The 26,067-nt window shown below is 37.0% G+C and overlaps 2 protein-coding genes and 1 pseudogene across 3 annotated transcripts; 1 reads left to right on the top strand and 2 right to left on the bottom strand.

The window, feature by feature from the left end:
* Positions 1 to 1,788: 1,788 nt before the first annotated feature.
* Positions 1,789 to 3,189, bottom strand: LOC149400406 (CURVATURE THYLAKOID 1A-like protein). The gene is made up of 5 exons (XM_089611225.1): positions 2,914 to 3,189; positions 2,568 to 2,662; positions 2,359 to 2,466; positions 2,167 to 2,238; positions 1,789 to 2,072 (listed from the first exon to the last, which is right to left on the bottom strand). Exons 1-5 carry the CDS (start codon positions 3,050 to 3,052, stop codon positions 2,007 to 2,009), a joined length of 480 nt encoding a protein of 159 aa, XP_089467351.1. The 5' UTR covers positions 3,053 to 3,189; the 3' UTR covers positions 1,789 to 2,006.
* Positions 3,190 to 6,366: 3,177 nt separating this feature from the next.
* LOC149400405 (uncharacterized) lies at positions 6,367 to 9,324 on the top strand (annotated as a pseudogene).
* A 1,286-nt stretch (positions 9,325 to 10,610) lies between these two features.
* Positions 10,611 to 25,696, bottom strand: LOC149400404 (ARM repeat superfamily protein). Of its 2 annotated transcripts, XM_089611221.1 has the most exons (33): positions 25,517 to 25,696; positions 25,294 to 25,357; positions 25,076 to 25,204; positions 24,682 to 24,839; positions 24,198 to 24,245; positions 23,944 to 24,022; positions 23,754 to 23,827; positions 23,047 to 23,153; positions 22,603 to 22,785; positions 22,120 to 22,320; positions 21,645 to 21,822; positions 21,489 to 21,563; positions 21,013 to 21,344; positions 20,390 to 20,567; positions 20,023 to 20,287; positions 19,597 to 19,930; positions 19,071 to 19,248; positions 18,949 to 18,969; positions 18,714 to 18,854; positions 18,363 to 18,624; positions 17,733 to 18,224; positions 16,905 to 17,368; positions 16,647 to 16,783; positions 16,380 to 16,561; positions 15,748 to 16,104; positions 15,482 to 15,607; positions 15,102 to 15,167; positions 13,262 to 15,012; positions 12,888 to 13,167; positions 12,398 to 12,661; positions 11,714 to 12,181; positions 11,484 to 11,616; positions 10,611 to 11,128 (listed from the first exon to the last, which is right to left on the bottom strand). In XM_089611221.1, the coding sequence occupies exons 2-33, from the start codon at positions 25,339 to 25,341 to the stop codon at positions 10,881 to 10,883; spliced, it is 7,959 nt and encodes a 2,652-aa protein (XP_089467347.1). In that variant the 5' UTR covers positions 25,342 to 25,357; positions 25,517 to 25,696; the 3' UTR covers positions 10,611 to 10,880. The 2 variants fall into 2 exon arrangements, with proteins under 2 accessions (XP_089467347.1, XP_089467348.1); XM_089611222.1 differs by lacking the exon at positions 18,949 to 18,969 and having other exon boundaries at positions 10,612 to 11,128.
* Positions 25,697 to 26,067: the final 371 nt, after the last annotated feature.

Here is a 26,067-nt window from a genome sequence, read left to right as displayed (position 1 = left end):
ATCGTATATCATCATACATCATCGTATTTTTTCCCAAATTTAAAGTAATGGAAACACGAATAATAATAATAATAATAATAATAATAATAATAATAATAGTAATAATAATAATAATAAACATACATTTTTTTGGCACTTTAAAAAGGACGAGCTCAAATTCACGTGAGGATGCACACCCACGTCAAACCTATCGGAAATCTTCATGAAATTGGGCGAGTGAGAGGAAAAGAGAGTTAAATGAGAGAAAAATAAAAATAAAAATAAAAACAAATGTTTATTTGGCGTAAATGATATTTTTTTCGAATTTGTAAAATATATAATTTTAGATATTTTGCAATTAGTAGGTCCAACGTTAATATTTTGCTACTTTTGAAGCCCACTTTATGAAATTTCTCACAATTAGTAATTTTTTTTTTGAAAGCTATATGATGTTACTTGAAGCATTAAAATTTTAAAATAGTCAACGTTCATTTTGAGATTTTTAATATAATAGTCAATTTGGTTGACGTGATTGGGCAATTAACAAAAAAATTCTACCAATTTAACCTATTTTCTTTATTTAACTGATTTTTTTTTTTATATAAAAAAAAAAAAAAAAAATTAGTTCGTGAATTGTATTACTTACGAACTTTCCCTCCTTTCTATTTTTCTTAATTTAAAACCAATCTTTTAATATTTGGTATTATTCTCCCCCTAAGTACCTCTACCAATATCGTCAGGGCCGACCCTGACCTAAGGCGGGCAAGGCTTGTGCCTTGGGCCCCCAATTGGGTTGAACCCCCAAAAAAATTATATTACACTTTTTGCCTATTTTTAAGAAAATTTACATTTTTTTACCTTAAAAATTTACATTTTTGGCCCATTTTCTAAAAAATTTACATTTTTTACCTTTAAAATTTAAATTTTTATTAGTATTATAGGGTCCCAAAATATTTAATTGTCTAGCGTCTTCGTGTGAGTTTGGGCCCTGATTATCGTACCAATAAAAGAAAAAGAAAAACTAATATGGTCTTGTCAAGCAGGGAAACAAGATTTTGCGCAGTGATCTCAGTTTTACGCAGTTCCTACTCTACGACTAAATCCGATCTCAATATTGTTTATGTGTCTAGGGTTATGGTTTTGGTTTTGGTTTTGTACATCAAGCACTTAACAAATAATTACCAACGTACTCCACAGCAACTAACAGAATAAACTACGTAGCAGAGTCTGAAACCAATCCTAACGAAACTCATTAAATCAAGACGCTTAATTCAAATTTTGTATCGTACAAAGTAATAACAAACCTCGTTGTACTTCACTCTATGCACTCTGTAGTCTGTACTTCTACTTTGTACTTTTTTTATGTTCGTACACATTCATTTGGCATTTACCTACAAAAACTAAAATATTTATAGGATAATACATGCTTCTGCTTACTCAAATCCAAATTTGATATGAAAAAACCAGCCTCATCTTATAATTTAATTTATCAGCTAAACCGAGCCTTAATTCTGTCAAAATTAGCTCTCATCTGTGCTTCGCTTTGTGAATAAGTGCATTTAATAATTAAGTAATATCTTTATTCTGTTATATTATCGTTTTGCATCTACATTCTTGCTACCACCAAATTTTCTATGGTAACATCTTCGAGCATCAAAGGGAAAAAAAAACTCAACCAATTCACGTTGAAAAATATGCTTTGATTATCCAAATTGAAAATTCAATACAAACAGGCCTTCGATTTGCCGGCTATAAATCAATCTAAGAGAGAGAGGGGAAAAAAAAGACGTTTGACATAAATATATAATTAAAAAAGGTCAAATCTTTTTTTATTGAAAAGGCAGAAGAGGTAGGAAATGCAAAAGGAGAGGTTTACAGGGAAGAACAGAAGAGATAGATACCAAAAAAAAAAAAAAAAAAAACTAATCTAACAACATTACAAGGTAGAAGAAATGCCTCTTTATAAAGAGGAGATGCATTATCCAAAAATAAATAGGATTAACAAAACAAATTCACACATTTTGCATCTACTCGGTCCCGGCGATCTTCTTCTTTAACGCTTCGATGTCCGTCGCCAATTCTTTTCTGCTCGACTGTCGAAAAAACAAGAACAAAACAAATACGATAACGTTTTCTCTTATTCATTACGCAATAAGCCAATTTTTTTGCTACTATTATTTTTCATACCTTGAAGAGGAGGTAACGGTAGACGAACCATCCGGTGTATCCGAGCCCTACCAACTCCATGATCTTGGGAAGCTAGATAATATATATATGTATATATATATATATATATATATATATATATATAAATATAATAAGATCCTCAAATTCAAAAGTTTATTGAGGGGTAATAATGAAGTAGAAGATTAGAATTACCAGAGGGACTGAGTTAATTGCACCGACGACAATGGAAGATAGCCACACGGCAACGATAGCACCGCCTCCATACAGAAGCACCGTCGACTTGTTCTCCAGCCCGTCCCACTATCGAGAAAATAATATATAAAATAAATATTAAAAAAAAAACAATGAAATGAGGTTATAATTCATTGGTTTTGGTATTTGTTCTAGTTCATATAATTAACCTTTTCCTTCAAGTCCGTGAAGAGCTCGCCGGCATCGACACCAGATGCTTCGTCGGACGAGGCTCTGATCTGGAGCCTCATTGGTCTCCTCGTCTCTGTGTCAACAAAATTACTTAATTGTTTTATTTTTATTTATTTTTTGCTCTTCAATTCAATGTTCAAAATGTCAGCTTTCAGACCAAAGTAATTAATTTTTTTCTTCCTCGATGAAAAATCTTAGTGATTTCCACTCTCACCGACATTCTAAATGAAATTCCCGTCTTCGCAGACAGGTAACAAAAGCATAATAGGTCAGATGGACGGCAAGTGTTCGACGAAATGCCTCAGAGAGACCAAACTTACGTACCTGAGAGCAGATTAACGCGGAGAGACGAAGAGGAGAAGCGAGGCGGGAGAGGAGGCACGCCGGAGAAGCGAGTGGGCTGGCTCGAGGCCCGAGGGACCATGACGGCGCTGGCCGCCGCGAAAGTCGCCGTTGACGCCATTGATTCCGGCCCAAAGAATCTGATAAAGTAATCGGCTTTCTTTTTTCTTTCTCTAGGGTCTCTCTCTCTCTCGAGTATTATTGACTCAGGGTATGAGAAAAAAGAAAGAAAAAAAAAATATCTTTCTTTCAGTCAAGTGTTTGGTATCGGTTTGTTTATTATCCATCTTTGGTTCGGGCTTTTGAGTGCCTCGTCTCAGCGGCTGACACGTGGAATCTACGAGCGTTGTGATTGGGCGCTTCTCTATCCCAAAATCCACGTTTGCGGTCTGAGGTCTCCGCTTTCTCTCAGTTACCTTGTGATGAAATTAATAAACATCTGATTTAATAAATATTCCGTAAATCTTGATCCCATTTGATAAATATTAATTAGAATTATGGAAAAATTGTACAAAATAGCAATTTGAAACTTATTGATTAGAAAAATAACGAAAGTTTCAACTTTTCAGCAAATTAGCCAAATTTACGTTTTCAAAATTTTTATGACAGCAAGGATTAAAATTATTGACGATTATTATAAGTAATTTATCACTTAAAAAAAATGGAAAATAACACATTTATACCCTGTGTTTTAGTGAAATGTCGAGTTTAACCCTCGGTTTTCAAAAATGTCGAGTTCATACCCTCTGTTTAACTAAAATGACGAAATTATACCCTGAAATGAATAACAGCGTCACAAATCTCCCTTTCATTGATATTAACTCTTATATAATAAAAACCAAATCAAATCTAAATCAGTGCCCTAACTTACAAATTCTCAATTTTGAAATAAAAATAGCCTTAAATTGAAATTAAATAATAAAACCAATACCTCCTAAGAAATGACTTCATTCCGTGTTCGAATTGAAACTCTAAATCCTAGATTCTCTGTTCGAATATGCGATTTTGATGACTATCACTATCTATGTTTACCTATTTGCCTCTTTCTGTGTTCTTCACGATTAAGAGACTATTGTTTATTTTTTAGTTTTTAAATAAATTACATATAAGGCGCGAATGAATAAAGATAATTGGTGTTTATATATAAATATTATAGTCAACGTCAATGAAAAGTCAATAAAAAGAATATTCGTGACACTGTTGTCTATTTCAGGGTATAATTTCGTCATTTTAATTAAACAGAGGGTATAATTTCGTCATTTTAGTTAAACAGAGGGTATGAACTCGACATTTTTGAAAATCGAGGGTTAAACTCGACATTTCACTAAAACACAGGGTATAAATGTATTATAAAATTAATCTTGGGATCAAAATTTTTTTTAAAACCAGATTGCTGCACATTTTGGCTATTTCACTCATTAAAAACAAACCTTTACTATTTTGCGAATTCATAACTTTAAATTAGCTATTTAGCTAGATCATCCTAGAATTATTATTTCGAGATAGTAATTTTTTTAAGAATTAATTACAAATTTAGTCCCTCAACTTTGTTATTTGTAACGAGTTGGTCCTCAAACTAAATAATCTGCAGCGTTGCTCCCTCGTCATAGTTACTGATTCACTTTAACCTCTTCTGTTAACATTTTCGTCAATTTAAGCGGTCTTAGACCACGTGGCTTTCACGACCGCTTACTGATTCATTTTTGTCAATGTTGAACTTCTTTTCCAGTGACTGGACGTTCGACATCGACCGCGCCGTCTCGTACACCTCCACCGGTGGAGCCGCCGCGGTCTCGTTCGAAACGATGATCTCCGAGGCGGGTCTGATCTCAGACCCGGCGTTGGCGGTGATCATATACCCGGAGTCCACCTCCCACGCCCGCCACATCACCTGGTCCGCCGCCGACGTTCAGCCGGTACATCGTCTCCACCGCGGGAAGCCTAGGCTCGATATAGACCCGCCCATCTTTTCGGCGGAGTCCGGGAGCAGGCCGTCCGGCGCCGGGAGGATCTCGACGGCGCTCACGAACCCTAGAGACTCTCCATCGGCGGCGAACTCCACCACGAGGGTCCCCGACCCGACGGGGATGAAGTACTCCTTCACGACCACCGGCACGGAGGAGTTTCGGTGCGCGATCTCGCTGGGGACGTCGAGCTCGGAGGCCAACCGGAGGCCGTTGGCGGCGACGACGAAGGAGGAGCCGTTGGCGTCGCGGTCGGCGATTGGGGCGGCGCAGAAGTGGAACCTCACGACGTAGGTCCCCTCCGGCAGCCCTCGGATGGTGTAGTTCAGGGCATCCGCTCCGGCGAAGACCCGGGCGGTGCTGTAGATCTCCGCGAGAGGGTGGTCTCCGATCGACTCGGCGGCAGTTTATGAAGATGGGCTTGACCTGAGCTTCCACATTTACACACAAGTACAGAGCAGCCATGAAAACAAGGACACACATCTCTGTACCCTGAACCTTCATTCCCTCTAGAACCCAAAACACGAAGAATTCATTGTCCCATTCGTTCAAAGACTCGATCTTTATCCTCGGCTCAATGGAATATCACACCCAAACAGGGTTGCAGATATGAAGAGAACAAGAATTCATTGTACTTTACTGTACTCTAAATAAAGCCCTGGCTGTGTCTTAGACCACGTGGCTTTCACGACCGCTTAAATTGACGATAATGTTAACAGAATGGGTTAAAGTGAATCAGTAACCATGACGAGGGAGCAACGCTGCAGGTTATTTAGTTTGAGGACCAACTCGTTACAAGTAACAAAGTTGAGGGGCTAAATTTTTAATAAATGAGTTGCCCCTTGTACTATGATTGTTGTGTCATTTAGATTCATGAACTTTTAAATCTGTTTTAATGATGTATGAAATTTATATTTTTAACACTTAGTCCTTTCGTTAATTTTTTGATGAATCCTGCAGTTAAATTGACACCCGTTTTGCACGTGATTACTTCTAAAATGAAAATTATTAACATGCCCTCGTCTTCTCCCTAGTATATTTTTCTTATATTAAAATTTTATTTTATTTTACTCTCTCTCCGCACAATAATGAAGCATAAACCCATTATAGATGTACATATTCCACAATACATACATATACAAAGGCACAATATAATTTTTTTAGATATATAATTAAATGACCAGAAGCTCAAGAGACACAAACAAATGAACACATCTCATTAATATATAGAGGAAATGGCGACAAAAAGACCAAATATTTTCGGGTTATTACACTTATGTACCCAACGTTTAAAATTAGTGGGTAAAGTACCCAAACCCAAGAAATTACTACTTCGTTGGTACCTTGGATGTTAAAAATGAACGGAAGGCGACGTGACTGCATCTTAGAATACTTGTGAGAATTTTTTGTACATTAATTACCTAAAAAATCAAATAAAACATTGCAAAATACATTGTAAAAAAGATAGGAAATGGGATTCTTCACTCTCGCCGCCGGAGGAATCGGCTTCGTCCTCATCGGCGTATGCGAAGCCCTCTCTTCTCCGCCGGCTAAAAGCCCTTTCCAGATTCAAACCTCGCCAATATCGAACCCTAACCGATCTCCACTTTCAACATCTTCTTCTCCGACTCCGTCGCTCGTATTGGCGTCCCTGTTGTCAATGGTGCCCACAAGAAGAGTTGTAATCTTTATTTTGTACATTTGATGTAATAAAGTCTCATGAAGACTCTTGCTTGTAATTGCCTATTCATTCATTAATAAAGTTGAAACGTTCATTCATTCTTTCTTTGTTTGAAGCTTTATGATAAAACCTTAGTCTTTTAGTCCATAAACAAACTTAACAACTTACGAAGAGACAAATGTAGATTTGCATGAACAAACTCTTCGTAGTTTGCTTAAAACGATATATTCGCAATCTTAGGGTCAAAGGACTATTGACCTCAGTACGATTGTTAGAAGAATCTATGATGTCTGGTTATGAGGCATTGAGAGTTGGAGACTCTATAGTTCTTCTAGGTATCTTCCGAAGGTACTGAATTGACCAGTGCACTTCTAGAGACAAGATAAGAACAAACCATTTAACCTCTTATGTCTCGAAGTCACTATGTATGAATTGCATCATGCTTACCTTAATCCTGAAATGAGACATGTCATTTCACACCTTAGTATTCTCATTTGAGAAAGTCAGAGTTCGGACTCACTATGTGATTCCGAACAGGGCCTATTGGTGAAGTACTAAGTTGTGAGTATGTCATGAGTAACTTTGTGAAGTTCTCATAGATATGGAATTCATGTACAAGATTGCTGAAATGCAATGTATGTCACCTCATGCTTTGTTCCTTGGAGTATGAATAAATGAACTGGCCAGTGTCCAAATTGAGTCCCGACTCTTTTGGATGAAACAATGTGACTTGTTAGCTCATCGTCAATACATTGTTTTTAACTTATTCACAAGCGACAAAGGAGTTGAGGAAATAACAGCTAGAAGGGTAAAATGGTAATTTAGTAAATCCCGACTAGCTGATGACATTCATGAAGGGTAAACATAGATAATATTCAGTGGATCCGCTCATCATAATTAGGTCGAATTCTTGAGTAGAAAATAAATTCATTTGAACCGAGAGATTTTCAGTGTCAGCTCTTTAGTGGAGTCAGTTGGCATTAAGCTAAACTTGGAAAAGGTTTGTGAACTTTTGAGTCCAAGTGTTTAGCTCAAGCTTTGTTCATTTGGGTCCATGAGGTCACTGTCACGAATCACATCGATAGGAATAGTTAAACTGGAAGCTAAGTCAAAACAAGAACGAAAATAGTCAAAAGGGTATTTTTGTCTTTTGAGACAAAATATGAAATGAATGTCAATAAATTTTTTGACAAGTTCATTTAATGACTTAATATCAATCGGCCATGACTTGATCATTGGGCCTCGTGAATTAATTTCATTTCATAAGAGTTTTATTGAAAATTCTTAATGGGCCTTTTTCATGTTCTCATGAATAAATGGAAAAGCTTCTAGAAGCCTTTTCTAGACCATATGGGCGCCTACCCTATAGAGAAATAGGAGAGATTATTTTGTGCATAAATGTATCAAGATACTTGCCAAAAGAAAAAGAGGAAACAAATTTCCTCTAGAAGGAAAGCATAACTTCGGCCAAGAGAGAGTCAAAGCAAGGCTTGGAACAAAATAGGAAACAAATCCAAGGCTTATTGAAGCCTATGTTGGCCGAGCATCTCAAGTGGGAAAAGAGGTAATTGGCTCATGAATATGTGATATTCTATAGAAGAGAAAACTACCTTATAGAAGGTGAGACCTCTCCTATAAATAGGAGCCTCATTTCCTCACATTTCATTCATCCAAGTTTAAGAGATTTGAGAGACTCTCTCTCTAGAACTTGTGGCCGAAAATCCTCTCTCTCTCTCTAGTTTATTTTCGATTTTTCTTGTCTTGGCACCTAGGTCCTCACTCGACCTAGTGTTTAGCTCTGCGACTTCAAGACTTGTTCTTAAGTCGTAGTGTTTAAAAGTGCCCACTCACTGATTTCTTTTATTTCGAGTGATTTAGTGATAGAAACTATCGTGGTTGCTCGAGGTGCCGAGGAAAGAAAGAGAGACGTGCTGCGAGGGGAGACGAGCGTTGCAAACTTTCCAAAAGCTTCTTCAAGGTTCAATCTTCAAGAAAGGTTAGTAAACTCTTAGCTCATATTGATTTTTAATTACATGTACTTGCTTCTTTGTCTAGGTTAGTAAAAACTGTTTTTACTTGAAAAGAAATTTTTTAAAATTCCGCCGCTTCCCGAAGCGTTTAATCTTTTTCTTAAACCCTAGATCAATTCCAACAGTCCCTGCTCTCATCGCTCGCCGTCCTCGACTCGTTCGTCTCCTTCTTCGATGCCGTCAACTCCGGCGACCGAATCGGCTCGGCTCTCCAGCTCCAAACCCTAGCCGTGGCGTCTCTGTTCCTCCTCCACAGCGTCGCCGGAATCCTCTCCAGAACGTCGGAGTCGATTCCCCTCCCCCCCCCGGTCGCTTCTAATCGACTCGATCGCACTCTTCGCGTTCGCGGAGGAGTTTCTTCTCTTCTACCTCCAGAGGAAGGACACGTCGGGGATCGAGAATCGGTACTACGATCTCATCCTCGTCCCGATCGCCGTGTGCGTCGTCTCCGCTGCGCCAGGGCGATCGCGACTCTACAGTTCAACTGCCACCTGGCACTCATCGTCGTCGTCGCTTCGGTGGCGTACTCGGTGTATGCCAGGAAGTTCGCCGGAGATTTCTCCGCAGCTTACAGACCGATCGCCGCCGCCGAGATGCGGACGTTGGAGAGTCAGACGGAGCAGTTTACGTTGGACTCCGACGAAGACGGAGAGATCAAAGAGGAATAGAATCCTCTGGCTGGCTCGCCGGAGAAGATTGCTTTGAATGGTCATCGTGTTTCTCATCTGCAACGACACTCTGTTCTTTCGAGTTGAGATTATTAATTCATTTCTTTTCTTTTTTACAATGTATTTTGCAATGTCTTATTTGATTTTTTAGGTAATTAATATACAAAAAATTCTCGCAAGTATCCTAAGATGCAGCCACGTCGCCTTCCGTTCATTTTTAACGTCCAAGTTACCAACGGAGTAGTAACTTCTTGGGTTTGGGTACTTTACCTACCAATTTTAAACGTTGGGTACATAAGTGTAATAACCCGAAAACATTGGGTCTTTTTGCCGCCATTTCCTCTAATATATATAGAAATGAAAGTTCACGGAGCGGTGAAAAGCCCATTAAAAAAATATTCGTCTCTCTCCCTCGAATCCCTTATTTTGATCCTCACCATGCTCGCCGTCATCTAGGATTTCTTTCTTGCCGAATACTCCAAAGCTCCCATCGCCTCCGTTAGATTGCTCTCAGTCGGTTCATGAGACGCCGAAGATGGAGTGACTCACCACTCTCCGACACAAGTCCTAAAGAAATATGTGTTCATCATCCTCAGAGCCGACGGATTGGGAAAAGTTTAGATGCAGTACCAAAACGAAAAAATATTAAAGTTCAAACACTATCAACCAGATTTTAGAGTTCAGGGAACGAAGTGACACGACCGTCATAGTACACGGAGCAACAGTGTCATTTATTCTAACTTTTTTTTTCTTTTTTAACTTCACTATTAATTTTCAGAAAAATAGATCGTGTTGAAACTAGAAGAAATCACCTTGCATACTATATTTTCAGAACTCATTCCACACACAAAAAAAAAAAAAAAAAACAAAAAAAAAATAATAATAATAAAAAAAATCCAATAATATATGGGTTGTCTGTATAGTTTTTCAAATTGTAGACAGTTTACTTACACGAAAAATCAAAATTTACGGTAGCAATAAGTCAAATTAGTTTTTACTAAATTACTCTGAAAATTAATAAACTTCTCATAACTGTAGTTGGCCTTGCTAAAAGAAAACTAGATTTTAATCTGTTCGCAAATTAAAAATCTTACTATTTATTATGTGACAGTGTCAACACACTTGCATACACGTACACAATTATGACTTGCAAGTTACCTCTGCCTTTAAATTTTACGTAATTACTTAGATTGAAAAGATCAAGATGAAGTTGATATCCGCGTTCCATATTTATTCATTCAAATAATTAATAGATAGATTTCATATATAATCCCCTAGCAATTTTATTTTATTATTTAGTTTTTCATTTGACCTTGGGGAAAAAAACTCTCCAATAAATAAGAAATACAATTATAAAGGATAGGAAGAAATCATCACCAATAAATAAATTAGACTATAGCTTGTTACTTGAGCAAGTACAAGGTACAAAATATGTCAAAATTTGATGGGTCTGAAACAGATACATCGTATGAGGCAGTAAATAAAATAGTCAAAATTTGATGGGTTTGAAATAGAACCATCATATGGGTCTACTCTATAAATATATTTATATACACACCTAACCTCTCTTAAACCTCATCATCCACTTATTAAAGGAGTAAAGGGTTTATGTCCATCGTCTGAACTTCATGGTAATCTTCCTTTTCTTATGGGCGCGATGCTTTTCAGCGATCCTCAGTTTGCGCTTGGCATTTCGCATGGGATCCACGACCGCCATAATCTTCTCTGCTTGTTTCCTCTTGTCCCGTTTCTCCTTCAACGTTTTCCTGATCTCACTCAAAACCCTCACGTACGACTCGTCCATCTTTTCCCGTATGCTCTTCGTAACTCTCTCTGCTAATTCCTTCATTTCATCTGCGAGACGAATAAAACAAGGCCACATTAACATCCAAGTTTATCATTTTGTTCACTCGTTATAAATATCTACCCCTAAAACTTACTCCGAAAATTCATACCTAAACCCCGACATTTCGCAAAACTAAATTTTTGGTTTAAAAAAAATTAAGAAAAAATGAAGGGGTGGAGATGATACATTTGTATATTAAAAACTTGCAACGGATGGGCAAAAAGTGAGTCGAGATAACCAATGAGGGATGTATTTGTGACTTTTTCAAGATTTTAATAGACTCACCATGTGCTCAAATAATATTTTGGATAAGAAAAAGTGGTACATGAAGAGTAGACCTGAGTTTTAAGGAGAATAACTCACCAGTGATTTCCTGTCCAGTAAATCCTTCGCAAACTTTATACAAAGGAAGCAGGATATCATATGCATAGCCGCGACGATCTTTCTCGCTGATTTTGGAACAAAACTCGCGGAAACATTCGAAGACAATCTTCATCTGCAATGAAGCAATCATAGTACAGCGTATTTCAGGCTTTACTAGACTTTGAAAAACAAACAAAAAAAGGTCAAACCAAATGAATCACGACACAAACCTGAACAAACTCCATTTGGATAGCAATTTTTCCCATCTTTTTAATCAAGTAGGGGATAAGCCTATCCCTAACGTCCTTGGAATGCCCATCGTCGTTTTTCTCAAGTCCGTCGGAAGTTAGAGACAAGATCAAGCGTTCTTTTCCTTTCCCAGAGTCGAGCAACTTGGCCGCTTCTAGCAAAAGCACACCCGCCTGACCGTCGTCTAGTTGACCCAGCGAAGTATGAACCTCGTGAAGCGCGAAAATGAGATTGTGGATTATCGGGCCACTCGCAGAATCTTCAACTTTGACCTTAAGCTGGTAACATAGCGAAGAAGCAATCTTGAACAGACTGCTCGGTGTTGTGACGTAGGGTATTCCCTTCTCCTTAGCGGCAGAGAAGTACATTTTCACAAGGCGATTTGAAACGTCTCGTAACCATACGCGCGGATGCAATAGAAGATTGCATATTTCTTTCCATATATCTTCCTATATATTATCCAGCCATGTAGTTTAGAAGACGTGAAAATTGAACAATTAAGTAAAAAGACCGAAAAAATAAGTATGTAAACTATTATGTAGCAAACGTTCATTATGATTAATATAAAGATTTTTAATTATTTATACCATACAGTCCCACAATCAATGGTCGTGTTCAGCCATTATTTTTCCATTTTGGTATGATGATTAAATAACTTTACATACCTCGAGAACCTCCTGAAAGAATAAATCACCAAACTCTTTGAGAATTTTCTCCAGCATAATCAATGAGTAATATGCTGCCTTCCAAGAGGAACCAGCCTCGTCGGAATTATCCAGAGTCGTATTCTTCAAATCTTTTACAGCAGAAGAACAAATATCCTTGACCGTTGGCAATACCTTGCAGATATGCTCTTTCTTTAATAGCACCCTGCAGTCATACTTTTGAAATTCCTTTCCTTTATTATCTTCAACCAATATCCCCAAGACCTGTAGAAAAATGAAAAAAACCGAAATTATCAGCCAGCAGTATTTATGTTGCGTTTTTCTTATACTTTCATGTGTTCCCGTGATCTATGAGAATTGTATTAGACAATAAAATAATGATCTACTATTCTTATACTAGATTCCTTATCCTATACAGAACTAGTAATTTTAAAGTTATTGACTATGTACGCTTTAGATTGGGAAAAAAGATCAGCTCAGAAAAATTTACCTGTGCCGCAGAAGCCCTTACTATTGACCCACTAGAGAGATACAGATCAATGGTGTAATTTATGATTGCAGTGGTTTTATGTGGACTTATGTTGCAAGCAAGAGTCTTTATAGCTGTCCCCGTCTTGGAACGAACATCCTTATCCTGGTCATTAGTCAAACTTATAACCAAATGCATAAATAGATCCTGCGATTGATCATCCAATACACTTGTCGGGAACTTAATGATAATTGTTCGAATCATTTTAAGCACAGATATTCTTCCATCTGCATGTTTATACCTGAATTACAAATCATACCATTATAAGTCAGTTCCAAAATTTATTACAAAATATTGAATTTTAAAAGAATGGCGAGTGGGTAATAAATACTTGCCCGAGATTGGATTTAAGAAGCTTCAAATGTTGTTGCAGACGTTTTTCCGAAAGATTATAATCGAGCAAAAAGCGCAGTAAAATCTTGCTACACTTGGTCTTTATGTTTTTATCTTGACTTGTCACCATCATCTCCGCAACAACAATTACCAGATCGTATATCTCGGGAACAACTAGCTTGCGGTTGACCACTGCATATAAAAGAGAGAGGGCAACAAAAGAAGGATTTCTTTGTAGATCGGCAAATATTGGAAGCTGAATCAATGAGTGTAGCTCGCCGGAAGAAAGAGTAGCTTTAGTTCCTCCCAGAAGCACGGTCAACAGTTTGAGACAAGACTGAACAAGAAAACTGCTGGCATCCACTGAACTCTGAGCAATGTCAAACAGAGCTCTCTTTATTTGATCAACATGGGATTCTATGGAAGGCAAAGGAAATCTTAGCAGCGGAGTTATGCATCTAAAAGTAGCAGATAAAACATCCTCGTGCCTGGAATTTAGGCACTTTCCTAGAAGTTGGACGAAAGGATCAAGCATCGGTAACACTTCTAGATCATCTCTCGCGACAGACTTGATACTTTTATGCAGTATTCGGAGAGCAAATACCATAATGAGTATCGAGGACAGCATCTTAGCACCTTTGACTCGAAAACCACTGGGTTTCAACGAATTGTCATCCTTGCCTCGCTCTTTATTAATTCCATCTTCCAAGAGGCCATATAAAAAGATGAACAAGTCTTTCTGATCAGCAGAAGAATTCGATTCAATACCGGCAGCTATGTTACTCAACATGCTTTCCAACTTCGTTTTTATTTTTGATGTCATAGGCTTCTGCAACTGAGACGTGACAGGGGAAAGGACTTTTAAAGCATGGGTCTTGAAAGTAATGTTCTGCGCAATCAACTTCAGTGTTTCAAAGGATTTCAACTTCCTGGTCTCCTTCATTTTCGAAGCGATTTTGTCCACTTCTTTCTCCTCGGCAACTTCTCCAAGAATATCGTTCTCCACTACAGCCAAGAGATCGTCCAAGCAGTAATCCAACTTGCCACTGACTGGAGTCATGAGTAACTTGGACAGAATGAAATGCAATGAGTATCCCAACACATGTAGTTCATAACCTCTCTTCAATGTACTCCGCATAACATTTACTATGAACTGCAAATATTGTACCCCGAGCTCCTTCAAACAAGAAGCCAAGGCAGACCTAGCTTCGTCACGGAAGCTTTCCATACGATTCTTCAGGAAGTTTGAAATTCTGTGGATGATACTGGGAAGCTGTGAATTCATTACATCTTCCGGAAGAAGCTTCAATATTTTGAGCGCCGCGAGGCTGATGTTAACATTTATCCTATCGGAATCGCTATCGAGTATCTTTCGAATCTTCGGAAGCACGACTTTCTGAAGAGAAGCTTGTATCTCGATTGGTGTGCGTGAAGTAGTACACTTGCGTAATGTAATTAAAGAATCAGTAGTACGTGAAGCAGATATGTTCTCAGAAGAGTCTATGGCGATGGAAATATGAAATTGGTCCAGAATGGAGCAAATCAACCGTAGTAATATCTTCTGCTTATCTGGATGCAAGTTAACCTCATTGAAGCATCTCATTAGCAGAGAGAAATAAGATTCCCATCTCATTTGTGAAGAGATTGAAGATATGGCGTCTATACATGAATTTCTAACATGTTCTCCTTTCCCATCTTGTACTTGAAAAAGCATGTCGAAAAAGAGTGGTAGAAAGACATTACTCATTATTCTCTGAAACACACACACATGCATACACATATAAAATTAGCGTCGAGGTTAAAGAGGGGCGTTAACCAAAATGAAATAAGCAGAAACACTACCTCTGCCATAAAGCATGAATCGATGAGATTCCTGAAGCGCAACAACGCTCTAGCTCTTCTATGCCTCTGCAAAAAAAAAAAAAAAACGAAAAAGAGAATGAATCTATGATTTGTTCGACAGTCACTCAAAATTGTTCATCATCTCAATCATGAAAGGTTATCAACATACATCCCAGAATGAAAAAATATCAATTATCTTTTAAGAGGGTACAAACAGAATACTACCTGAACAAGACAACTGATTGCAACAAACAACAAAAAAACAGAAAGCTGATGGCCAGTTGATTAAAATATATACATATATATATTTACATACAAAATTTACCCTTTTTCATGTACTAAAAGCATTGCGTACATAAAGGTTGTAACATAGATCTCACCTGCAAGTGAATGATATTGTTGAAAAAATCTATTTCAACATCTTCATCACAAAGAGGCTTCAAGTAATTGAGGTTTTCTACACTCGGAAGCTTCAACACCATTTCTCGCAGCAAGTTAATCCATTCCTAAAATGAGATAGAGTTACACAAAGAATCACAATTAATAATAGCGAGATTGTAAAATATGAATAGAATGTTGTACATACAAAATATTGTTGTGTTTCTTCTCATACACATCATAAGACAGGCTAAATAAGAGCACTCACTCTTTTAACAGTGTCTTCACCCTTCATTGCACTGCCCATATGCTTTAGGAGAAACATCCTCGCAAAGCGCATAATAGACTCTGACGTCCAGCTCTTACAATTATTCACAGTGCCATTTAGCAAAGCCGCGGCGAATTCCACAAACGAAAGAAGCAACCTATAAGCGCTCTGCCTCAGTATGAGCTCATCAGTCGACATGTCAAAGACACAGTGCGACAGAATGAGCAGCGTCTGATCTTCGTGGGCAGAGGAGAAGAAATCGACATTGATTTTCTCATAAGTTTCGATTATCCTGTCGTAATCGAGACCGCCCACTTCAATTTCAGAGGTTGCGTTCAAGTCCCGAAGATAATTTGTCTGCATTAAGAAAAATAAACAGGCTTTGAAAAACTTGCAACCATAAGGAACCCATTATAATAAATATATAAACCTAGGGTTTAGTCCCTAGGTTCCCCACTCAACCCCATAACATTTGGAGAAACGGAAACGCTGGCAATTGCTAGGTGGGTACCTTCTGAGAGGCTTGAACCTAGGATCTCTTGGAGATGAACCAAGGGCCTGACCACTAGACTAACTACTCTCTGGTGATAAGAAATAAGTAAATTTCCTAGATTACGAATAAAATGTTATACCATGTCTCTTATGGAAGGATCGACTTGAGCGACAGTGTCGAGAAGATTGCAGAGAAAACGCCGCATATCACGATCAACGGAGACAAAAAGTGGAGATATTGAATTCAGGACTGTTGTTGTGACTTCACTTCCCAAGATTGGTATTATACCCTGTATGATTTGTACTATTTCACAGCAAACATCTGCAAGGATGAATATTTAAACCTTGAGTATCAAGAAAGTTGTTTATAAAGAGTAAATACATCTAAAAAAGTATCAAATATATACCAGGATTCTGTGTGCCGTTTGCTACGAATGGAAGCAGAATATCCATGAATTTCCGTGCTGTATTCGGATTCGTAATATACTTGGCTAATAATTTAAAAACTCTTCTTTCAGTCTCTCCTGGGCACTTGACAAATTTCCTGAGATATTGAGACAGTAAAAGTAAAGCCATCAATGATCAAATATTCAAATACCAGAGTTCAACTATTATGGAAGGAACCTAAACTGTTAAGATGAAATGGCAACGCATAATAGTTATACCTTTTACTCGCACTTTCGGTGTTGAAAAATTTGTGCAAGCTATCAGTAAGTGTCTCAAGGTTCAAAAGTACAACTGTCCTTGCATCATGGTCATCACCATCCAACGCACTATCGTTTGTCAACAGATTTTCAATAAAATTGAAAACGTATCTCAAAATAGATTCAGATGCAGAGGAAACAGTGAGAATTGCAAATATGTCGGGGACGAGACTATTTTGTCTATGCAGCAGTGAAATAAGTTTCGGACATCGACTCATGGCAACAAAGCAAGCGAAAAGTGAACTTGGCTTTTCACTGCTAGAAGCCTCCTGCTTGAAGCTGTCGACCAAAGGTTTCACGGACGTGAAGAAAAGGTCCCAGAAATCATCACCAAAATCGCAGTCTTCGTACTTGTTGAGAACATTAGAGACGATCTTCAAGCAAAGGGACCTTAGTTCCTTAGATTTCTTCGGATCTGGGGAGGTCTGCACAAATGAAACACCAATTGTCAGTTTATATGAATAAAAATTTCAAAAGCAAAGCTGCAGTTCAGCTATTGCAAGTAATTTATCAAACGCGAAAAAAACACAACATACAAAGCATAATTAGGAAAGTGGTGACAATTTAAAGACCTGGTGTTACACGGGTGAATATAGGTTGACATTCAGTATAAATATGTTGATAATTAACTTCATTTAAAAACAATTAATTAATTAATTAAAATTTAATACATGCACATGCCCAACTAAAAGAAATAAAACGGCAGAAAAATTATTTTCTAATAAATTATTTCTCTCTCTCTCTCTCTCTATATATATATATATATATATATGAAAGTAATGCAATTACCTGGAACATTTTCCTATTTGCACTTTCTTTTTCCTCCACAGTAGCAGTGGAAACTTGAGTGCCATCCAAATTACTTTCATCTTTCGCAGCTTCCGTAGTTTTTTTATTTTTTGCTTCCAACGCAGCTTCCAGAGTTGAACAGCAACTTCCCAATATCCGGACGACAGATCCCAGTAAAAACTTAAGAAAAGGCTTGACGCGCTGTTCATCAAAAACTCCGAGAAGATCATCAATCCCATGGAGAAATCCACTTCTTGTATTCCAAGAGAGATCTTCTATTCTATCAGCAGTGAAATATTTTGCAAAATCGGAGGCTTGAAAGATCTTTTTGGAACATCCTGAGGAAGTCCAAAGCCAGTCAAATGTATTGTCACTCTTTTCTTGAACAATCCCCAAGTGCTTTATCAACAACGCAAAGAAAAGTGGGAGCTCTTCAACGTCAAGTTGAGCTACATAAGCAAGAACCGCCTTCCGAAAATTTACACTCTCATCCTGATTAAAATGAAATATCCCATGAACACAGGTCAAAACAAAATGGTTTGAATATGAACTTGTATCACCAAATACATGCATAAAACTAAGGCAGAAAAATCAAGCCGAATACATATTCAAAATTAGGTAGAAATGCACCTCTCGAGAAGAGTGTTTCTTCAACTTTCTGACTTTCGGCATCAAAACTCGGATGACGATAGGGATGAGCTTTCGTCTGTCAATCTCGTCAATAAGCTTGGACTCTCTGGACAAACTCCACGTAGTTAGCTCATCTCTGGAACTGCTGAAGCTTATCAATTTTTTCAGATGCTGACCATATCGTGCCAGAGATTTATTGCTCCAATTTAGTAAGCAATCAAGGACCTTCATTTGTACCTCAGGATCAATGTCATCGAGAAACCTAGAATGAACACCAAATAATATCAGTCAGTCATGCATCTCTACGAGGAGATCAAAATAAGTGATTTTCCAACTTTACTTGATACAAACCTATTTTCAAGTACTTCTTGAAGGAACTCATTCTGATCATTAGACCTAATGTTCTTCATCAATGTCAGCAAAGTTAACCATTCTTTGAGGATGCTCTTCCACTCTTTTCCTCTACAAATAAGGGAATCGAATGATCCCACCCTACAGTGAAAAATTAAAAAACGTAAATGTTAGATTTTAGAGAAACAAGCATAAAAAGAAGAAGCAAATACAAACAGAAAAGGTGATATTTTACCCTATATGCTTTTCACAATCCCTACAGTGAAAAATTAGAGAGAGGCGCATATTCAATTTTAAAGAGCATAAAAAAAAAAATTAAAAATTTAAAAAAAAAAAACAGAAAGGGAAACTTTTTACCTCGTAGGCTTTTCCCCATCGTACCCCAAAAATTTTAAAAACACGGGTACAATAAGGGACTGCGAATCAACTACCTTCTGAATCCCTTGCAAAGTTTGGAGCAACAAGCATAATACTGATTTCAACGGCGTGGCATCAGAAGCAGGACAGGTGTACAACATAAATCGTTTCTCGACACCTGATAAAGTAAAAAATAAAAATAATCTGCACTTTAGGAATCTGTGGAGTAGATGACTGAAATCTAATTGAAAGTAGAAACCATAAATAATGTGAATATAGACTTGGTCTTTGCATTTTCCAGCTATATCACTGGAACTATCAGAAAATGAACTTCTTATCCTAGGATCTTTTTTAAAACTATTTTAAGAATAGGGTAAACATATTAATAAAAATAAAGACAAAAGGAGGATGTGCGCTGATCTACTCTGTACCATAAAGACAAAGCTTAAAACTTTCTATCTTTACATCCTAGATTAGAACAAGACTAACTGGTAAAGTAAAAAAAAAAAGGATATTTATATCATACCACTACATTTTGGAGAGCCAGTGACGTTCATATTATCTCGTTGACCACTCAATGCCTGGAATCTTGAAAGAATCTCCTCAAAATGATTTACGAATATTTTCAACGCCGATGTCCCGTGGCGACTTACCAAAGCCGAAAGGCACTCGGAGGTTGGAGTCCCAAGGTCACTAAAACGGTTATAAAAGATACCGATCATTGCGCTCAAGACAGAAGGCACATAAGCTTCGGCTATCCTTGGAGCAGAGACGGCTAATCTAGAGATCAACAAGGTCATTCTTCTGGTTGATGAGACAGAAAGAGGGATTGTCTCAATACAGAGGAGACACTGCAAAACCTGATGTATAAAAAAATAGAATCAGTAACTAATCTGATCCACTAGATACAACTCGAACAAAAAAAAAAAACAAAAAAAAATTATTGTCATACATCGGAGCTCCCATAGGACTCTGATTCTGATTCAGCATTCTGAGGGATTTCAGTTTTCCTTCTTTTCTTAGCACGCTGATGATCCTCGGTGGAACTGTCGCAAATCAGAGGCTCATAGTGACAGAGTAATCTAAGAGTGGCAACACGAAGCTCCTTCTCTGGGTGGCACATATTATAATGAAAATCACCTAAAGCCTCTGGCAATTTATCTTTTTTAAGCTCTTCAGGATACGTTTGAGAAGTACAGTCTGATTCCGTCTTTGGCCTGTAATTTACGAAGTGAGTGATATTACTTACTCCGCAACATACTGTGATACATGAGTGAAGGTATCAACTTTATAACACTTCAATATGTATATTATCTTACCCATATACCGAATCCAAAAAATCAGCAGCTGCGGATATTACTTGCAAACTAGATCTATGACTGCTTGCAAGACGTAGAACCTTGCTAGTTTCTGCAAATCTACCCAATTTGGTATGTGAAATAAGAGCAGCTCCAATTATGCTTTGCCACGTAGTTTTAGGAACGCCCGAAACCATATCTGGAAGAATAATGAGAGATGAGAGTTTAGAACCACTACCTTAAAAATCCGAGCTGATAATAGTAAGCTATACAAAAGGGAGCATAAAATGAAGATTGACAATGACAAACATACTGACAGCAACAAACAGATGCGAAACATGAAACACAGAAATTGTTGTTAAAAGATAAAAATAACCCAATAAAGCGTATCATCGTACAGAATTTAATCACATACATGCTTTCTATATGCAGAAGATCAAAAGCAATACATTCAGCTAAAGTTAATACAAGGGAGAGTGGATTATGTGATATTAGGTTTGGCTTAGAAGACTTGCAGAATTTGTACGCTAAAGGTCTCTCCATGAACCATGTTCACTAACTTGGTTTTGGCCACACAGATTTAATTTTTAACTGGTATTTAATAATAGGATATGAGAGAGAGAGAGAGAGAGAGAGAGAAGTACCAGATTCGATCGTAAGGAGTCGATCGATGCAATCAATCAAATCCATCACCAGGAATGAATCTTCTTTGGTGTCTAACAAAAATGGAGCACATCTCACTATTCCCCATAGCAGTTTCAAGTTAGTCACATGCATCGATGCATTTATCTCCTCTATTCCCTTTCGGACACCACCTCGCAGAAACCCCTGAATCTTGAGAAGTCTCTCTTCAGAAAGCCCATCTATGACGGTGCTTTCTTTACTGCTTTGTTTTTCAAATAGAGAATGCAATAGGTGCACTACTTCTTCTTGTGGTAGTTCTTCTGGTGATATCTCTATCAAGTCAATCATGGTGCTGAAATTACAAATATGTTACAAAAAAAGAGTTAGCAGTAAAAAATTGATACAAGGGAGAGGTAGAGTTATATATATATATAAAAATAATGCGTACAACAACCCGAAAAAATCCCCGGTAAATTATCATGCAACTGCGAATTACCTTAATATATTAGTTTTGAAGAAGCTCACTACTGATTGGTCCTTCTGTAAAAGTTTCTCGACAAATTTCAACAAACTGAATTTTAAAACACTAAATAGTCAGTACAAATGAGAAAAAAAAAACCCATACCAAAATTTTAAATTATAAAAAACACACCTTAAACTTTGAAATTCAAATACTGGAGTCCACTGAGAGCAGCAAGTGATGGTTTTTTTGTGATTTTGCAGCACATCCAGAGTGCATAGCATCAGCTGTAGAACCTTATCCTTAATGTCGGAAGGCAATAACGTTGTTTGTAAAAGCATAGTGACGATTTTAACCATAGAGCTAGAATCTGTGACAGATGGCAAAGTATTAGTCAATAGGCCAAGAACAGCAGAATCAAAATTGAATAAATGATACGTAAAGGGTATACATTTAGAAGAATTTTATCAAATCGCCAAATACCCTTCCAACAATATTGATTATCCAAGTGTGAGTTAGAAATATTGTGGCAGCAATAAAGAAAAGCGAATAAATATTGGGATGTGAAAAAACAAAGACAGCTCTTCATAAATATATATATATATATATATATAATATATATATATATAATATATATAACACACACACAAAGCAAGCTATCACTCACCGGAAACTTTTTTTCCATTAGTCTGAACCGTAGTTACTAGCAGTGATAACAAATGATTTAATCGGATAAACTGTCTATTCTTTATAGAAAGGTCGATTTTGTCTTGTAAGCATTTCCACATTAAACTTAGCTCTTCGGAATCCGTAGCATCGCATAATTTTTCGAATGTGAGAATCAGAACATCAACAATGGTGTTTGAGCCTGAGAAAGAAAAAGGGGTTTAGAAACAAACAGATCGACAAATGGTCACACGGTAATATCGTATTAACAAGAAATATCAATGGTCACGGGATAATAGTTCAGATATTATTAATATGTGGTACAGAATGCTTTTTTGTTCATTTAAATACCTTAATCAAAGATAATGGAAAAAGACGGAAAATAAAAAAAAGGCAAAATAATTGTGGAGTGGCTGTGGAAGAAAGTGCAGTGAACAACATATAGTACAATAGTTTGCCACAAATTTATGATAAGAATACTTGCCTTTACTAAACTGATCGTCGAGACCTAATACTGGATCACTCAATAAGAACTGCAGTACTTTCTCTCCTTTAGAATGGAACCTTGATGAGGTTCCTTTCATAACACAACGAAGTAAGGTACTCACTCCATCCTTTCTGTTTGCCGAAGGTTTCTTTGCAACTTCACGCATGATCTTCCAAACCCCTGCTTTCACAAGACTGTCAATTTTAGCTTCTAAAAAGAGAGGAAAAGATATAAGAGTTTTAATATAGCCTTATGATAGATGCAAATTGTGATGAATTTCAGAGTTTTCCTTCAATGCTGATTTGGGTTAGAGACCGGACTATAAAACGTTACGCATGATAGGCAAACACCCTTTCTAAAGGATGTCATCAGCTTTGTGGCACTTGCTAATAGTATTATAATCAATTAACTAACAAACAATACCAGGATTATCATGCATACCTTGTTTAAGCTGATCAGAAGAGGCATTCCTTAATAAGAATGATACTGACTCTGCCATAAAAAATTGGATATGTTCTTTTGGGTAGTACCTTAATGTAGCTGTAACCCTTCAATACGAACACACACAAAAAATGTGTAAATGATAATTGATTGAAACAACCGTCTATTAATAAAAAGAGGTGTCTGGCAATGGCCAAGGAGCTAATAGAGAAGATTAAAGAAAGATGGTGACCTGGAACTCCCTATAATAGACGGTTTTTTTTATTTTAAAGAGAACAAGACTTTACGATTACAAAAGTTTAAATGTTACAAGTGTCCAATTCCAGACTAAATCAGAATATAAAACATCTTAAAGTGATCGATGAACAATATAGTTTGGCAACCTAGGTTTTATATTACGATATTGCTCCCGCGAATTTTTATCTTAACACGAGTCTGAATGGGAAAATCTCACTGAAGTAAAAATCATTATTTTTTTTTTTTTTTTTGATAACCGTGGTGTCCGGGTTAGACCCGACTAATATCCACGAGGCCCTGGCATTATCGACCGCGAGACTACCCCAGTGGCCCCAATTGTTGCATCCAGGGGGAATCAAACCGGGGATTTGCAAGTAAAAATCATTAAATTAAAAGGCCAAAGTTTTGGTTATATCATTTGTAAAACCAAGAAGACCGTTACTTGAACATAAAGTATAAGAGATTCTTACTTAAGTACTTTCGGAAGCTCGTCTATGAGGTATTTCTGAAGATACATCATAATATAAGACCAAGAAGTAAAAATCTGCACATATGCAATTAATCATTAGCCATATTTCACAACACATCGAAAAGAAAATTGACACAAGCCAAATCAGAAACTTGACTATGAACAGGAAAGTTTGCAACAAAAATATGTACCTGCTTGACAATTTCGGGATCCCTATCTGCACCACTTTTGAGTAGATCATGTAATTTCTCTGCAAAGTCTGGCAATAAACTACAGGAACAATTTAACATATGTCATTCGAAAAACATTGAAATAGATGGCGAGAGTTGTAAAAAGAGTGTGACAACCGACAGAGTTTGCTATACAAAGCAAGGACGAGAATTCCACCAGCTGTCAACTATACGTCACAAAAAGAAACAAATGAAACAATAAGGTTTCAACTTACCCCAAGGATTCCTTCTTGGGCAAATCTCTAGATAGAGCCGCAACTAGCCTGTAGAAGATAGGATGTACAAAAGGTCAAATATTGTTTAACCAGAGAAATACTGACAAACAGGGATGTAACCATCTCAAAATATAAGTTAAAAAAAAATGTATTAAAATTTTATTGGTGTAATTAGAGGAAACATAAATTGGACTTTTACATGAAAGAGAAAAATTGGTAAAGGTCCCAAAGAATTTAAATGCTAGGGATACTTGTGTTTCATCACTAAGAGAAGATCTTTGAATCAATTTTAGGATATTGAATTGTTTAAGATTTGCATGTTGGGACGAATTTCACTGGTTCTCTGCTATATTTTCCCTTGCCACTCGTGGTTAGAATAAACTCTGTGCTTTTTCTTTTACGAGAAACAGAATACTTAGTAGTAAACTCACATGGAAACCAAATATTTTAGATTTCATTGTCAGTTCGGGGCACGAGAGCATACCTGAGAATAGGCTCGAGAGAAAGTGTTGCCTTCATATGTAATCTGGAAAACAGTTCCGACAATAATTTGTCCTTGTGATGTATCACCGAGGCCAGTGATTGCACCAAGGGTATCATCTCCTCGTAGTAAGAGATGAAATCTTCCGCTGTATTCAATTCCTGACAAACAAAGAGAACTCTTCCGGTCAAAATAATGTCTTATATAACTTTTATAATATCCTAAAAAAATATACAGGACACGCACAAAAGTTGCCACGAGATCAACACAATCTGCTTAACTTCTCTAAGCCCGAAAAATTGTGGGCGAAAATCAAAATTAAAATATAAAAGAAAAACTTTGTTAATTACAGAACCCTAGACCGTGAAAATAGATTATCAGTTAAAAGCATACATACCCTCCATTCCATGAGGCAATCCCGGAAAAAAGAACCCTGAGACCCATCAGAAGGCTCGGATTTTACTTTTTGAAGGTTACGATGGACATCAATCTCGATTTCTTCAATTCTCTGAGAGAGTTTCTTAAACTGCAAAAGAACGGAAGACGAAAACATGTTAAGCCATAAAAAGATTGAATGAAAACAGATACGCGAAAACGAACAAGAATCAAACTTACAACAAAGCGTCGACGACCAGAATCGCTGAGCGACTTTACTGCCGACATTGTAACTGAACAACACCTACGCGGTTAATCACATCAACAACTTTCAGAATAACAATCTATAATCACACCAATTTCGATACCAGAATCGGTTGCTAAACCTAATTCGAGTTCAAAAACCTCAACTTGCAGGGCTTTTTCGATTTCCCGGATAAACGGAAGCAGGTAAATCACAGACCTTTGCACTTATGCTCGTCGGAGATCTTGCTGGCACGCGAAGGGAAGGGTTTCAAAGTCGCTAACTCGTCGGAGTCGGTCGTGCGAGTGAGTGGGCGAGAGTCGGAGAATAAAGGGGCGGGAAAGAGTTAGACGGGACTGATAAACTAAGCTAGGGCATGGAATCGAAAACATATATAATAATATAATAAAACAAAGATAAATTATAATGACAAATATATATACCTTCTGTTTACGCCAAAGTTTAACTTTAGTTTTATAAAATATAGTCTCGTACCGTTTATTTAATTAAAATGATAAAATTATACTTTAATATATAGATAATTATTTCACAAATATTTTTTATTAATTTTTAATTGATATTGACTCTATTTTATCTCATGTACACCTTATTTTACCCTTATACATATACGTCTTATAGTTTCATATGTAATTTATTTAAAATAAAAAATAATGATACTTAAAATATGAATCATGGAGAACACAAACAAAGGAAAAGAAAAATCAACATTTAAAAATCATCAAATTATTGATTCGAGCTTGAAATTGTAT

The sequence above is a fragment of the Urtica dioica genome, chromosome 4 (assembly GCF_054948205.1).
Source record: "Urtica dioica subsp. dioica isolate 48M chromosome 4, U.dioica_male_clone48M_v1_H2, whole genome shotgun sequence".
NCBI classification, from domain to species: Eukaryota; Viridiplantae; Streptophyta; class Magnoliopsida; order Rosales; family Urticaceae; genus Urtica; species Urtica dioica.
This window is presented reverse-complemented; position numbering and strand designations above follow the sequence as displayed.